Source organism: Sinocyclocheilus anshuiensis, unplaced genomic scaffold (assembly GCF_001515605.1).
Source record: "Sinocyclocheilus anshuiensis isolate Anshui unplaced genomic scaffold, SAMN03320099.WGS_v1.1 scaffold848, whole genome shotgun sequence".
Taxonomy (NCBI): Eukaryota; Metazoa; Chordata; class Actinopteri; order Cypriniformes; family Cyprinidae; genus Sinocyclocheilus; species Sinocyclocheilus anshuiensis.
Genome location: NW_015549628.1, coordinates 809,301 through 821,521, shown reverse-complemented (window position 1 = coordinate 821,521; position 12,221 = coordinate 809,301). Strand labels below are relative to the sequence as shown.

The following is a 12,221-nucleotide window of genomic DNA, read 5'->3' as shown; positions in this document are numbered from 1 at the left end:
GGGGTGAGAGAGTTTTTTTTTAAAGGGGGGGCAGGGGTGAGATTCTTTCACTTACAGGGATTTTTCTTTTTTTTATTTAGGTCCTGTTGTTTTTAGAATAAAACTGAGAGATGTATGCTTGTTTCTTTCTTTCTTTCTTTCTTTCTTTCTTTCTTTCTTTCTTTCAGAAGGGCCTTTTTTAAAGTTAAAGAGACTGTGTGGAACATGTTTTGGGATCTGAGATGTGCAGGAGGGTATTTTCATGGGATTAATGTCCTGTCTTTAAAAAAGACATGAGAGAGATATGTGTACTTTTCAATTTTTCTTACTGAAAACTTTGTTTTATCAAATAGTCCTTTTTTAAGTTAAAAGGGCTGTCTGGGACACATTTTTGGATCTAAGATGTGTGAGTCTGTGTGTTTTCAGAGAATTTATTTCCTGTTGTCTTGATAAAAGTAGATAAAAATTATATATACGTTGTGCCTACTGGAAATAATATGTTTTTGTCTGAAAACTTTTTTTAAGTAGAAAGGACTGTGTTACGTTATAGGATTTAGTTATTTTTTGTGTGTGTTTGTGTGTGTGTGTTTATGTAATGAGACATGAGAGAAATATGTATGTTTATCCATTTTTCTTTCTAGAAACTTATTTTTATCAGAAAGACTTTTTTTTCAGGTGGAGTGGTGTAAGCCTGCAGGCGTCGATGCCTGAGTGTGTTTGAATAGTCTAATATCACAATGCCCGTTGAGTGCTGTTGCTTCAGGTGTCGCTTGTACTGCAGACTCAGCATTGTCTGAAGTGTAGTTCATTATCCAGACTCGCCCAGGCTTGACAACTTATTATCTTTCTCCTGAATTCTGACTCCATTTCAATTACCCTCCAACAATGCGTGGCCCTTTCGACAAGCCCCGCCCAGCCTCCCCAAAGCAGCCCACCCACAGCGCTCTGCCTCCACCAATAATACACACTGCAGCAGCAGTTCCACCAATTACTGCGACAAGATTGAGCTCGTTATCTAGAGAGGATTTGTCTCATCAGCCAATCAGAGCAGCCACTGTCAGAGAGAGGCGCACGACAGCACGCTTATCTGAAGACTTGTGGCACTAACTCGAATGAGACCGACAGCTGTATTAACGCAGAGACAATGCAAACCGTAGGTCATGGAGACTTGTAGAGGCCTCTTCTTACCGTCCCTGTCTCTCCATCACTGTGTCTCGTCATTTTTTTTTTTTTATCTCTGTTTGTCTCGTCCCTCTTCCACAGCCACACATGACTGCCTCCTTCAGATTTGCATACATCTAAATGTCCCAGTTCATCACTGTTTCAGTATTTACTGATCACAGACAAATTAACTTGTCATGCTGCCAATGATCTGTTGAACTCATGTTTGGAGGTATCACACTATCCATTAGACCAAAGGAATAGATGATTATTTGTCCCCCCACCATCATCATTAGCACTACTTGACCTAAATTTTGGTGAGGTTTAGTTGAAGTATTATGTCTGAATTTTTAAGATCTTTGAAGGAGATACTTGTTTTAGGATTTTCTATAGAGATTAATGAAGCAAAGACTTATAAGGTGACCATTGAGATTATTTAAAATTCTTCAATGTGAAACACACACACACACACACACACACACACACTTGTAAAGCTATCTTTCTGGGGACTTGCCGTAGACTTCTATTGTTTTTTTAATGACCTAATGATAGTCTATCCACTACCCCTTACAGAACCCTTACTGCATTTTTACATTTTAGATAAGCATCATTTAGTATTTTTATAAAAAAAAATTATTCAGGTTTTACTACCAAATGCCCCAATAGAGAAGAAACCTCTCCACACACACACACACACACACACACACACAAATAGCATCAATAGAAGTAAAGAATAAAATGATCTGCTGCATTAAAGAGTGCAGATATGAATGCAGTTAAATTAGTTATTTAATTTCTATTTGCTACTTTTTTGTTACAGCCTAATGTTTCCAATGTGCTTGTCTGAGAGATTTTTTTTTTGTATTAAATGTTCTAATACATGCAATACTTTGACTATTACCAGACAATTGCTGCATTAAAACAGATAGGCCTATTTCAAGTATTGCTTTATTTGATATGTTAAATGAAGAAAACAGTTGCGTTATATTTAAAAGTATTTAAAGCTGTTTGTACTGTTCAAAGAATTATTGAATCCACAAAATATCATCCAGTCTTGAATACACTGTCACAAAAAGTAGTAAAATGTCTGTCGTGCGTAAATTTATTGCGTAATATGACCCATTTATTTCTCTTTAGAAATACAAGGAATATGAGAAGTCGGTGCGAATAGAGGAGATCGACGGCGCAAAATTGGTGAAAAATGTGGCGCAGAATATGGAGGAAATATTTCGGAAAAAAGCAGAGGCCACACGAGTAAGTAACTTAAGTGGGAAAAAAAACTGAATATGTTCTGCTGGCGACTTCCGTTTTAATTTTAAACTAATAGCCTTAGCGTACGCTTAATATTTTTGTTCATATAATTTGGAATGATTTTTATTATTATAAGCTATTTTTCGAGTTATTTTACGATTTTTGCATGAATTCCTATTGTTTCAGTCAGCATTTTTCATCACTCATCTATTGTCTTGGATGCTGCAGCCGCAACCGCTTTATTTATTACTAACGTATAAAAATCCTCTCGATTAAAGCTTCTCTCTTCTATATGGAAGAACATATAGATTTTCCCGTTATAACCAGCTCATGCCGTTATTCTTCAGCGGGACATACGCGGTCCAGGCTTTAATTGCCTGTGTGTGTGGAGTGTGTGGATGAGATAGGCTTATCTAACTCCTGCAGATACACACTGTCACTTTATGATGCAATGGAGTCGGTTTGCCATGAAAGGTAAAACCCATGAAATACACCTCATGCATTTGTAGCTTTCAACTGCATACTGATTTTATAAAATGCACGCGCGTATTTATGCGAAATAAATGTACACGTTTTTCGGATTTGAAGGGAGTTGATGCAATTTATACCACAGAAATCCAAGTGCATTGCAGCACATTTGATTTCGTTTGAAAATAATTCTACAAATACGGGAAAACATAATTTAAACATTTTTGTTTCATGTTTGTATCCAGATTGGTTTTATTTTTGAATGATTTCCTGCTGGCAATTTACCCGGAAATAGTTTATCTATCTTAAATATTTTTTTGTAAACAAACCACTAATGGTTTTGTTATATAACCTACTTGTGATATGTTAAATCTATAATAAAGTGATCAAGCATCTTCTGTTCACGAGCATGACAGAGGAAATCTAATAGTTAGAAAATATTTCTGATTTAAATCTCTACCGAAACCATAAATGCTTATTGGTCATGTTTGTTAAAGTTCAGACCGATTATAATGGTAACGGGGAAAAAGCGTCGTGTTGTTAGGCCTACTTAAGTCCTCAGGTAAACGCGCTGGTCATGTTTGTTAAAGTTCAGACCGATTATAATGGCAACGGGAAAAAGCGTCGTGTTGTGTTACTTACCTCCTCAGGTAAACGTGTTATTCTGTTCGCTAGCGCCGCCTGTTCGCCGAGAGGTGAAAATACGAGCTCTAACTAACTCGTGATTTAGCTTTTGTGGTTAATGAAGCGATTAAAAACACTATTGAAATGTATTTGTGTGTAAAAAGAACACGCAAGCCACCCCCAGCCTTTTGTTTTGACTGTCTTTTGGGGTCAAAACAAAAAGACAGTCCATAGGCTAATTCGCACTTTTTTTCAGGAACATAACCTCATTTTATTATTATTATGTTTTACAGAGCAGCTTGGCTTATATTTCTAGTGGGTGTTTATAAATTGGCACAAAGCCTCGTTTTTGGTTATGTTGCTATAATTTCCTCGAAATGCGACAAGTATTAATTATTTTTCCTAAAGCGCTTTGTGGATTGGAAGCAATTATACCAGCATGTAACTAAAATGCATGCCAGCAGTTTTCGATGACAGCAAAACATACACTGTCCTACACACACACAACATTGTGTTTGCCGCAAGGCAACAAACCGCCATGTGATATATCTGTTTGCAAGCAGCAGGTAAACTAAACTCTTTCGTTTTTACTTTAAAGAGGTCGCCTTATACAATTACTTTCATAAATAATTCAGTATGACTATTTAATTCATAATTCTTTATGACTGGGGTTGTCACTTTTATTCTCTGGGGAATGTTGCTCAGGGTCAGTTTATTATTAAAAGTCAATATATGAGTTCATATATAATCAAAGGAATTTTGAAAGCATGTTAACTTATGATCAGATAAGCATTATAATATATAGTATATTTGTTAATGACTTATTGATGAAATATATGAAAGTTATAAAATGTGTTTTCATGTAGTTAGAGGCTCATCATCACAAATGTCTGCATCTCTGAAAGCTCTCATAGCCCATTAAGATGAAATCTTTGTGTGTTGCCATCAATCATCTAAGTTTCTGCTGTTTTCTCTGTCATCTGTAGAGGCTCGTAGAAGCGGCAGAAGAAGCTCATCTCCAGCATGAGGAGAACCCTGACCTACAGGTGAGAGAGTTTGTACACTTGTACAGTTTGTTTCATAGTATTATATGTGATGATTTCAGAACCATGGACAGTTCTTTGTTCAGAAACAAAGAAAAACCCAGTCGTTCTAATGCTCTGATGCCACTTTGTCAGAAATATCCAAACCCATCTAAAATTACATGCATATTCATTTTTAAAATGCTCCTATTGTAATGGATGTTTCATAGGGTGTAATAGGAAATTGTATTGTGTTCTTTAGAATAGACTCTTAGGGGATGTTTTAATGGCAAAGCCCCTCACACTCCTTGCTGTAATCGTGTGGCCCTGCTTTATGCAAATATCCTGTACATGACCTCCAGGTTAGTTCTTGAAGTGAATTATTTTTATATATATATTTATGTGTTGGAAAGCCCTCCCCTCTCTCCAGCCTCCGCACTCCGACTAAGATAAATGACTCAACGTTGGCTGCGCTATTCAGGGACAAATGGAAAATTCACTGAAGCAAAATACGTTTAAAATAATGGTATCCCCCCTCAGTAATGAATTAATGCGCTCACTCTGTTATACGTAGAAATACATTTCCAATGATTCATAAATGTTTTTTTATTCACGTAACTAATTATAGTGAAAGAGTCAGATTGCAGCCTCTATATTTCTGTATGTGGTTTTTGTAACAGAAATCTTCTTGCTAAACAGAAGGATGCTTATTTTAGAGCTTCAAACTCTTTATTGTAACTAGTGCTGTCAAACGATTAATCGCGATTAATCGCATCCAAAATAAAAAATCTTGTTTACATCATATATGTATGTGTCTATTTTGGATGCGATTAATCGCGATTAATCGATTGACAGCACTAATTGTAACACATTCAGTCATATTTATACACTCATATATGTAATACTCTTTCACTCCTTTTTTAAAATAATTTCTAGGCCTAACATTTCTCTGTGTATGTATGTATATATTCTCCATGTATGTATGTACATATCTATCTCACTGCATATTTATTATAGGAATAAATATAAGAAATTCCTAAAATTATTTGTAGCTCTGTAGTGAGTAGACCTTGAAAAAATAAAAAATAAAAAATATTGCTCTCTATATATATACTAATGTTATATTTAGTGTGTGTGTGTGTGTATATATATATATGTATATATATACATACTGTATATATATATATATATATATATATATATATATATACTGTATATATATAGTGTATATAAATTTTTCTTTCATTTAAATATTGCTGTGTAAGAATGATTTATTAAAAGAACATTGTTATTGATTTTGATGTCGATACAGGAATAAATAAAAGAATAAAAAATAAATTAATTAATTACAAATACATAATAACAAAGCACCAAAGATATAGGATATGACATGGATGTTGTTATTGTTGAATTTTTCCCCCCGCCTCAGTGTAAGTATATACAAACTAGTCTGGCCGAGAGTGAATGTTTGTAAAGGTCTGGATGAAACGGTTCTGACCCGTGACTCTTTGAATGAGGAGTTCTGACTCAGAACCCACTGAGACCGGGATTCGGTCGGGTGTGCAGCACCTGCTCCTGCTGTTTGTTGATAACCCTCAAAAGCTTGTCGCAGTCCTGTCAGAAATGCTGAGTGTGGAGCGTTTCTCCTCTCGACTCCACTCCCCCTCCGCCCCTCCAGGGGTGTATCACCGGAGCGCCCAGCCGTGGTATGAGCTGTCATTGCTGGGCTTTGTACTGATGCCCCCCTCCCCAACAGGAGCTGTAGTCAAGTGCATACACACATACACACACCGCTTTATGGTAAACACAAAGGTGTTACCAAGTACACTCACCTAACAGATAGATAGCCTCTTTTCACAGAATGACCTCTGGTCCAGTAAAGTGAGAGGTAGTTTAATCACGCAGGGCCTCTGGACACAATCTAAATGTTCTTCGTCCGTTATCCTTTATAGTTCGACTGGGGCAACGGTGAGAAATGTTTGTGTGTGTGCATGAACTACAATTTTTAATGGTTTAGTTGCACCATTTTTTTTAAATCTCACAGAAGTGTTTGAATCTGTGCCCATATTTGACAAAGTCTGCATCCAAAAAGTCAGAAATTTCTATATGAACATTTTTAGAGAAACATCAGAGCCAAAGTTGATACTTAAACATTACAGATTTCTTTGAAGTCCCTGTTAGATTATATTTATTAATGTTTGTTTACTCACCATTTATGTGATCAAAAATATAGCAAAAACAGTAATATTATTACACTTGTAAAGACTTTTTTTAATGTTTTAAAATGTAATTTATTCCTGTGATGCAAAGCTGCATTTTCAGCATAATTACTTCAGTCTTCGGTGTAACATGATCCTTCAGAAATAATTCTAATATGCTGATTTGCTGCTCAAGAAACATTTCTTATTATTATTAATGCTGAAAACAGTTGTGCTGCTCTGAAATTTTGTAATACATTTTTTTTTCTGGATTTTTTGCTGAAAATTCAAAAGAACAGCATATATATGAAATAGAAAACTTTTGTTGCAATTTTAAAAAATGTATTTTGCTAATTTTTCTCCAACAGTACGAGTATTTCAATGCAGTGCTTATAAATGAGGTGGATGAAGACGGGAACAGTGTGGAGCTGGGAGGAGAGTTTCTCCTGGAACCCAACGATCATTTTAATAACCTATCAGTCAACCTCAGCCTCAGCGTGGTGCAGGTGCCAACCAACATGTACAATAAAGGTAATGCATTCTGTTTTTACCTGGACATACAGGATATGAGGTGTGATTCAACCAACATGACACGTTGATTGGTTGATGGCAGTACAAGAACACGCACAGTCCCAAAACTGGTTACTATCCTGAGCAGCAGGATGAGAAAAACATCAGTCCTTTCATGCTTTTAAGAGCCCTCTGAAAATTGAGAATTGGTAAAACATCTGATATAATGTAATGAAATGTTTTTGATTTATATGTTGCCTGCAAGAAGTGTATTTTGTCATCAGAATGGTTATCAGTGGAGAAAGATGCTTTGTGCAACAAAATGGTGCAGTTCGCCATCTACCAGCAGGGGAAACTGCTTAAAGTTGCGATGAAATAGATGTGGCGGCAAATCTTTTCTTCCATATTATGACATATATCCAAGAGAAATAGATTATCTTATCAAAAAATAAAATTTATTAAAATTATAAAATAAAATAAAAAAATACATGCATGAATGAATTGTTCACAGTGAAATCAGTAACATGCATTTAGAAAATAGATTTTCATGAAAAGAAAATATGCGCTATTAGTCAAAAGTTTCGAATCATTTAGTTTTTTTTAAATAAAATTAGAAATATTATTATAATTTAAACAGTTTTATATATTAATTTTTTATTTTATTTTTTATTGTTATTTTAAATAATAATAATATTTTAATAAATTTTTTTTTTTTTTACAAATGTAATTAATTATTATTGGTGCTCAGTTTTTAATAATAGTTCTTATTACTTATCAGTATTGAAAACCATTTTTTTCTGCTTAATATTTTGTGGAAACTGTGATGCTTTTTTAAAGATTCTTTGGTGAATTAAAAAAACAACCTTTTGTTACATTATAAATGTCTTTACAGTCACTTTTGATCAATTTAATGTCCTTGCTGAATAAAAGTAAGATTTTTTTTACCCCATACTTTTGGGTGGTTTATCACTGTTCCTGTATCATAAAAATATTAAGCAGTAAAAACTGTTTTCAAAAATTATTCCAAACTTTTAACTGGTAGTATAAAAACAAGTTTACAGTTCATGCCGTACATGTAATGTGATAAATGTGTTCATTTATGGGTCCTCTATGTAGATTAATTGAGAAACAGAGAGAGTAACTTTATTAACAGTTTAAAAGCTTTAAACGTGCCATTATATTTCTCAATAAAAAGCTCCTGGGTGTCCTAACAGAAACTGCCCCACATTGCGGAGTGAAAGACAGAGAGAGTTAAGTTAGTATGTCATAGAGCAGTGATAATAGCCAACCACCTCAGGTCATTCTGAAGTTACTGATCCAAGAACGAACTCCTCAGTGTCACTGCAGCACTATGGGTCAATAACTACCTGGGGACGACGCAATGAACAAAGCCAAGGGCTCGATGCCCCAGCGAAGAGTGCGGTGAGAACGGAGTAATCACTCTTAAAGTAGCTGTTCGCTTTGTGATCTGTGGATGCCGCAGTGGCCGCTCACGCATGGTGGATGCGCCTCGTCCCTTTGTGTGCGCCCGTAATGGCCTTTCAATGGCTGCGCTTTGTGTGCTGGAGGACAAAGGCAAAGGGTTTTTTATGGAGTCAAGTTGGACTCAGAGCAGAAGGAGGGGTGGAACTGGATGAGGTGATTTAACCGCTCTGCTTTTGGCTTGTACGACGAATGAAATAAGGGTTAAAGGTCAAATTAGAACTCTGTTATTGCAATGATTGCAAATGATGCTTCAATTAAACTTTTCTCACTCTTTCTCTCTCCGTCCTTTTAGACCCTGACATAGTTAATGGAGTCTATTGGTCGGAAGCCTTGAACAAAGTTTTCGTGGATAACTTCAAAAGGGACCCGACTCTTATTTGGCAGTACTTTGGAAGCGCTAAAGGTTTTTTCCGACAATACCCAGGTGCGTAATGTTGCATTATGTCAGCGCAGGAATTGACGAAGATCAAACTGGCTGATTTCACTAATGTTTTAATTTTACAGACCATCAGAGAAGACATAAGAGAAAATTAATTCCATTAATCAAAGCCTGTGGCGGACTAAATCACATCTTACATCTTATAGCATTATGCCAAATTTACATACATTAGCTATTTGTGCTAAACAGATGTGGTTAAAGAGCTGAACCGGCAGAGATGTACCATCTATTTGATTTCTAACTAAAGAGTCTGCAAACTATAAAACAATAAATGTGAAACATCGAATGAAGTTATTAAGAACAGTTCTGAGATATGGATGTATATGTATTTAAAAAAAAATATATATATATATATATATATGTGTGTATGTATATATATTTTTTACACTATGTGTGTTCTCAGGTGTGAAATGGCATCCTGATGAACATGGTGTAATTGCTTTTGACTGCAGGAACAGAAAATGGTATGTACAACTTTCCTGCATTAAATGATTCTTGAAATGTCTTTTTTCTGCTTTTTATTTGTTTTCAGGTGGTGAGTATGATCAATAAGCTTTTGTTTTATTTTAAAGAATAGAGTCCATTAAAACCAAACCTTTTAGTTTGTTTCTTAATACTTTACGTGTGAATTCATCTATTAGCAATTCTGTCCCGCTGCTTGATGTCTCAGGTATATCCAGGCGGCCACTTCTCCTAAAGATGTTGTGATTCTGGTGGATGTCAGTGGCAGTATGAAGGGTTTAAGACTGACTATAGCCAGACAGACGGTCGCTTCAATACTGGACACGCTCGGGGATGATGACTTCTTCAACATTATTGCAGTGAGTTCAACAGAGAAAGCTTTCTCAAGCTTAGCCTTCTTCTTCTCCATTTGTTTTCATAAATAGTAGATATCATTCAAAATGCAGCTAAACAGTTTCCACAACCTCAATCCAAACCTGAATTATTAACAATAAAGTAAAAATTACTCTAGAACAGTAGCTGTGGTAAACTTCATCTAACATGGTTTGCTAAGAGAAATTTATTTTTTTTATTTAATATATTTTTTAAATGAGTAATAATTTATTATATTTTATTAAATTTATTATTATTATTATTATAGAAATATGATAAACAAATGTTTGGGGTCAGTAAGATTTTTTAAGAAAGCAAGGATGCATTAAATTGATGAAAATATATTTATGTTTCTAAATAATGCTGTTCTTTTGAACTTGAAAAAAAGTATGGTTCATGCTTTTCACATAGCATTTGTAGCATTGAAAATAATAATACATGTTTCTTAGGCAGCAAATCAGTATATTCAAATTATTTCTGAAGGATCATGTGACACTGAAGACTAGAGTAACAATTTATTTTAAATTGTAAAAGTATTTCACAGTATTACTGTTTTTATGGTGTTTTGATCTAATAAATTCAGCCTTGGTGAGTATAAGAGACTGCTTTCAAAAACCTGACCAACCCCAAACTTTAATTAATTTGCTTTGTTTTGAAAGTTACAATTTGTTCATACACTTTTAAAAAAGCAAGGGAATTTGTTTAATATCCATAAGTGAAATAATTAGTACCCTTTAGTGTATCAATTAATTTGAAACCTATTTTTTAATTAACGCTCACTGTGTCTAATATTTTTTGTGTTTCCAGTACAACCAAGAGATCCATTATGTGGAGCCCTGTCTAAACGGCACTCTCGTTCAAGCTGACAGTACTAATAAGGATGTATGTCTTTCTCTTATTAAACAATGGCACACACTTTCTGGCTATAATTACCTAATTTTCTGTGAAATTAGGACTCTTAAAACATATCTGAAAGCCATTCCACTTGTTCTTATTCATCAGCACTTTAAAGAGCATCTGGACAAGTTATTTGCCAAAGGAATCGGGCTCCTGGGCAATGCACTGACTGAGGCTTTCACTATCTTAAATGAGGTGGGTGAAGATTACCAAAAGCGTGAGATTACAGAGGTCCGGTATCATGACAGCTCTCCGTTCTGCTCCTGCACAAGTGTGTGTGTGTGTGTTGTCTCACTGTTCCAGTCCCTCCTCGAGATACCTCTATCTCTCCCTGTGATTAATTGTGGTAATTGGCAGCATTGATTAATACGCTGATTAAAGAGAAAGCAATTGCAGACGAGATAGTGCTCAAAGTCGGTCCGGTTGCGCCCTTTATCTCTCTTTTCTCAGACCACTAGTTTCGCGGAAAGAGCGAGGAAGGGAGAAACGCAGAGACAGAAAGGAGGATAGGGTTATATCTGTATTTGTCACATTCATTAGAGCCAGACCATTAATATGGTAATCGTAAAAGCCAGAGTCCGGCCCCTTTAAAGGACCGCTTACTGTGTTTGTGTCTGATTGGTTGAAAGTATAAAAAAAAGAACGAAGTAGACGCAGCAGTCTTTGACTTTTCGAATGACATCATGCACTGCACCGCAGTAAAGTTTGTTTGGTGGAAAAGACAATAGCAGAGAATCCAAAGCCTGATTATCACCAACAATGCAGGTTATTAAAGCAGCAAAACATATCCTTCTATACTATATAGCATTTTCTGCTCAGTCGATCTGTAAATACTAGATAAATATAGTTAAAATCCCAATCTTTATTTTGGAAGTGAACTCAAATAATGCTGGAAAACATTATTTGGAACATACGGTTTTGTTCATGTCAATATAAGTTAATATATTATACACTACCTTCAAAAGGGTGTCGTGTTTTATTTTTATTTTTTATTTTTTTATTATTGCTTTTATCCAGCAAGAACTCATTTAATGACAGTAACAACATTTATAATAATACAAAGGATTTCTATTTCAAATAAATGCTTTAATTTTGAACCCTATATGCATCAAATAATCCTAAAAAAGTATCACACTTTCCACAAAAAATGTAGTGTATTTCAACACTGATAACAATAAGAAATGATTTTAAGGACCAGATCATTAATACTGTATTAGAATGATTTCTGAAGGATCATGTGACACTAAAGACTGGAGTAATGATGCTGAAAATTCAGCTTTGCCATCAAAGAAATAAACTACATTTAAAAAATATATTAAAATAGAAAACAGCTATTTTAATATATATACAGTA

At 34.9% G+C, this 12,221-nt stretch overlaps 1 protein-coding gene across 1 annotated transcript in view; it reads left to right on the top strand.

Annotated features, from left to right (window-relative positions):
- LOC107659556 (calcium channel, voltage dependent, alpha2/delta subunit 3) overlaps positions 1 to 12,221 on the top strand; it is a 44,449-nt gene that overhangs the window by 5,052 nt on the left and 27,176 nt on the right. Inside the window, exons 3-10 of the mRNA XM_016448544.1 lie at positions 2,278 to 2,394; positions 4,470 to 4,529; positions 7,072 to 7,234; positions 8,991 to 9,122; positions 9,541 to 9,601; positions 9,808 to 9,958; positions 10,779 to 10,853; positions 10,974 to 11,063. Of these exons, the coding sequence (XP_016304030.1) occupies positions 2,278 to 2,394; positions 4,470 to 4,529; positions 7,072 to 7,234; positions 8,991 to 9,122; positions 9,541 to 9,601; positions 9,808 to 9,958; positions 10,779 to 10,853; positions 10,974 to 11,063 (849 nt within the window). The remainder of the gene's footprint in view (positions 1 to 2,277; positions 2,395 to 4,469; positions 4,530 to 7,071; positions 7,235 to 8,990; positions 9,123 to 9,540; positions 9,602 to 9,807; positions 9,959 to 10,778; positions 10,854 to 10,973; positions 11,064 to 12,221) is intronic.